Genomic DNA, 4,448 nt, shown 5'->3' with positions numbered 1-4,448 from the left:
TAATTTGAATGTTGTATATTAATTAATATTAATTATTTAATTGGTGACTTGTAATTAATGGACCCTGTTTGTCATATCTTCCACGTTAACCCTAATTGTTGATCAATTTTTCCTTGCCTTACACGTTTCGTTGTTGTCCAAGTTGTATAACGGTTAATTTTGCGTTAAATCCACTCCATTCTCCCTGTGTTTTCTCTCAGTCGTGTCTGTTTTTCTCCTATAAATATAAGCATTCCCATCTCATTCTTTTCACTCTCTATTTCTGCATTCCAAAATCTTTCTTCTCTTTCGCATCTGATTCATTTATAATTTTTTTGTTTTTTATTTTTGAGTGGATTCTTCACGCCATCTATGAATGATATAAAAACCAGATACTAAGAGTGGTGTTTATATCATATTCGATTGGTCATAATGCGATAAAAAGATGTAATTCTAAACTGATTATCTATTGTGCAAGTAGTAATCAAATACTATAGAATTGGATTATTTTATGGTAGAGGTGCCGTGGTTGAATAACTGCGTTGTAAAATTTTGGAAAATGTCGTTAAACATCTTTAAGAGAGCGACCTAATATGCGACTCGCACTACTAAAATACATAACCATAGTGAAGATATATTACCACATCCATTTATTTACTGTAGTAATATCTTATTTTTTACACGCATTATTTTATTTTATTTTGTTAAGATACATTTCATCACAGTTCTTAAATCCAACCATGGTCATAGAAATTGGGTGACAAGTTTCGAATCACAACATCAACATTTTTCTATTTTTTCAATTAAAATAAGTGTGTGACCCTTAACATTTTTTTATTATTTAAAAATTGAAATCATAACAAATACGATTGTTTCATTCAACCGTGGTTATGTGTTTCATATTTCAACACTACTATTGTTTCTTACAACTGTTGTGAAATTCTCTTCACTTAATAAGAACATAACATCCAATTTATTTCTTTCATAACACACAAGAATGTCCGAGCGAACAAGACGACATTGATACAGAAATCTTCATTATCTTCATTCATTTCTGGAAACGAATATCTTTATCCATCTTCGACTTACGGTACATTATCATTCGGTGTTTGTTATTCATTTCTCTCTCTCTCTCTCTCTCTCTCTCTCTCTCTCTCTCTCTGTGTTAATGATACTGCTTTCTGAAAGTTTATGTTCTTCTCTAGTGTTTCATTTTTAACATAATGACATTGTGATGTGTATTATTTATGTTTTATTCAGATTTTGTGACAATAACTTTTTGTAGTTATATACTCATTATTGGGTTGTTTTAGGGGTTGTTAAAGGAAGTAAATGGCAACTGACACTAAGAAGAGGAAATTCTTTTATTTATTAAGAAGTCATTACATTATGGATCCTCAGCAGATGTGCCTACATTAGATAATTTTATTCTTCATCCCTATCTTCTTCCACTTTGGAGGCCCCAACAGATGTTACTACTCCTTCAGACTTCTAAATCTTTGAAGCTTCCTCTGACTTTTACTTCTCTTTTTTTGCTTGTTTCTTCATTAGCTTGGTAATCTCCTTAAAATCTCTTTTTTTAGCCTTATACTGCTTTGATTACATTTATCCATTTTAGCTGTAATGTGATTGAGATTGTTATTTATACAAACATATATTTTTATAATAAAAAATTATTGGATAAACGTACAAACTTCCTTGAAGATTATGAATCAAGAATCTGACTTTGACTATCTGGGATATTGTGAATAATTGCTTAGGTTCTCTCTGTTTCTGTTTCTGCAAAAGTCTAATTATGTTTTTACTCAAATTCTCACTTATCTCTTCTTCTTTTTTTATCTTTTATGTGTAGATTCTTGTGCCTACTTCATATGAAGAACATGAAGAACCTCAAGGTATATGGAAAAAATAACAAGTATTTTATTTTCTTTATTCATAATTTACTATAAGTTATAATTTTTAAGGTTATTCACCCACAACTATTTTTATTTGGAGTTATAGGTGTTTAAAGTCAAGACACCAAGAGACAAGAGATCAAGATAGTATTATTTCTAAGGTTATTCAGGTTAAAAATAAATAAATAATATCACACCGATTGTATTATTTATCCTCGTTATAAATAGAATAATAAAACAAATAATGGCGTTTCTAAGAATTATTTCACAACGTTTACAAAATTCAACCGCAGATATACGTAGCGTACAACTTAACTTATAACAATGGTCACATGCTTGTTGTAGAAACCGACATACATACAATCATATATTACCTAACAACAAACATACAACCATTATTATATGTGTTTTCCGTAGTAATGTCGACTCAGTAATTTCTTCCGACAATTTTTCAAAATCGAAAAACAACAAATTATGACCAATTACATATATTACCGATACCTTTGATATTTTTGTCCGTACCTTACACCAATCCAAAAATATGCAATGCAGATTCACATGTATGTAATAATAATATTTTTACTATAAAAAGGGAAATTAACATAAAAATGTAATATTGAAAAGTAAGCATAAACTACTCCCTTGTAATAATTTTATTGAATGGCTATTAGAGAATTGTACGATCATACAAGACAAGAGACACACGTTTTGTGTTTTGTCTACAAGCTCAATTCCAACATAATTAATAAAACCTCACATGTACCCTTCCAAATCCTTTATTGTCCCTATTATAAATTTCCCCAACAATCTTTATTTCCAACACCCTCTTTCCCAAACACTAATCTCATACAAATTATTATAATATAACTAATATCTCATAAATCTAAGTAACCATTACAATGAATCAAACTCATGAAGTAATCCATAAGACAAAGCCATGAGTAGAATAGCAGCCTCTTTCTCATCTTGAGGGAAAACTTGATGAGAAGCAAAGTTGTTACTCAAACTTGTTATCAAATCTTCAAAACTAGTTGAACCTTTTCCAATTTTACCCTTCCTTTTCATCTGTGGTGGTGCACATTCATCAGTTTTGGATCTTTTCCTTTTGATTTGCAACTTCTTTCCTTTCACATAGGGCTTCTCAGCAGCCACATGATTCTCAACATTTGCAGATGCAGCTGCTGCGAGGGCGCGCCGCGCTTTCCTTTGTCGAATCCCGCAGGCATTGCAGAGAGACTGTTGCACCAAAAATATGTTTGGATTTTTTTCAATGGTTAGTTTTAAGCCCTAATCACAGAATTGAAAATTTCAAACTAATTCTACTTGCATTGATAATAACAAATTGTATTCATGATGAGTTCATACGCGGTAAGAAATTCATGTTTTTTTTAAATTCTAGTATCCGACGTTACGACTGAATATACTAATGCACCATGTAACAATTACATTATTTATCAGAGAATGAATCCGTGAGCATGTACCTTAGGACCTGCTGGTCCACTTCTCCAGAGAGGGGTCTTAGTTGTGTGGCAATCACTACAAACCCTAACAATCATATTAGTGTTGTTTGAGCCATTGTTGTTGCTACTATTATCGGTTTCTACATGTAATAATAGTTTATCTTTTTCAAATTTCTCATCAGAAACCCTTTGATCTTCCATCATTCTCTTAATTATTCTCTTCTTTGATGGCATCCACTTCATTGAACTATTATCCTCGGGTTCAAACGCTTCATTTCTATTTTCTTTCTTTAGTTCTTGATGATCACATGATCCACTAGAAGGAACAAACTTCACAACCTATAAGATCAGAACAAAAAGATAAATTTCTACATAATAAAAATATACACAAGTGCAGAGAGATCAGGTGCAGAATCGTGAGTTCAAATTTGTAACATCTCATTGTTCATCTTTAACGATGAACTCCAGTAAAAATATACTCAATTTTGTACTATATTATGTATGTATAAGTGTGTAACTACCTGTAGATCACTTTGTATGTGATTCGGTTCAGAAGAATAAGATCGTCCTTGAACTTGGTTTTGGTTAAAAAGTGTGGAATATGATAGGGAAGAAGATGAAGAAGAGGGTTGATGAATGTTTGGATTGAAGAGATGGTGGTTGTGATCTTCATTGTTACTAAGATCAAAAGGCATGGGAGGAGAAGGTAGTGAATAACGATAAGTTGGTGTCATGTACACATAAAACAGCACACAAACCAAGAGAGAGAAAAGAGAGACAAATGTGTGACTGTAGACTCTGCGATGGATCAGTATATAGCTGCTGCAGTTGTCTATACCTTTTGTTTAGTAAATAAATTATGGTTGAAAAGAAGGATTACTATAGAATATCAAAGATCCGTATATTAAATCACAAATCAATTTTCTTTAGCTAATATTACTAGATTTGACACCATTACCAAGGTTTGAATTCTCAAACCAGTGATTGTATGTGAGATTTAACATTAGATTAGATGTTATGATCCTGGTTTTAAATCCGCAACCACAACTACAACCGCAATATTGGGATGTAATAGTCTCCATAATCGCATTAAACTGCAATTGTGGTGCGATTT

The 4,448-nt window shown here is 31.7% G+C and overlaps 1 protein-coding gene across 1 annotated transcript; it reads right to left on the bottom strand.

The window, feature by feature from the left end:
* Window positions 1–2,518: 2,518 nt before the first annotated feature.
* Window positions 2,519–4,123, bottom strand: LOC131599500 (GATA transcription factor 21-like). The gene is made up of 3 exons (XM_058871830.1): window positions 3,856–4,123; window positions 3,356–3,673; window positions 2,519–3,110 (listed from the first exon to the last, which is right to left on the bottom strand). Exons 1-3 carry the CDS (start codon window positions 4,066–4,068, stop codon window positions 2,769–2,771), a joined length of 873 nt encoding a protein of 290 aa, XP_058727813.1. The 5' UTR covers window positions 4,069–4,123; the 3' UTR covers window positions 2,519–2,768.
* Between the last annotated feature and the right edge of the window lie 325 nt (window positions 4,124–4,448).

Source organism: Vicia villosa, linkage group LG4 (assembly GCF_029867415.1).
Source record: "Vicia villosa cultivar HV-30 ecotype Madison, WI linkage group LG4, Vvil1.0, whole genome shotgun sequence".
In the NCBI taxonomy this organism is placed as follows: domain Eukaryota; kingdom Viridiplantae; phylum Streptophyta; class Magnoliopsida; order Fabales; family Fabaceae; genus Vicia; species Vicia villosa.
Note: the sequence above shows the minus strand (reverse complement) of the source record. Positions and strands in the feature narration are given on the sequence as shown.

Bases quoted from the DNA above. Each gene is read 5' to 3' on its own strand.
- LOC131599500 (XM_058871830.1), bottom strand. From the start codon at position 4,068: ATGACACCAACTTATCGTTATTCACTACCTTCTCCTCCCATGCCTTTT. The intron at 3,674-3,855 runs GTAGTTACACAC...CTGATCTTATAG, and splicing joins ACATACAAAGTGATCTACAG to GTTGTGAAGTTTGTTCCTTC. The intron at 3,111-3,355 runs GTACATGCTCAC...TTGGTGCAACAG, and splicing joins GTGGACCAGCAGGTCCTAAG to TCTCTCTGCAATGCCTGCGG.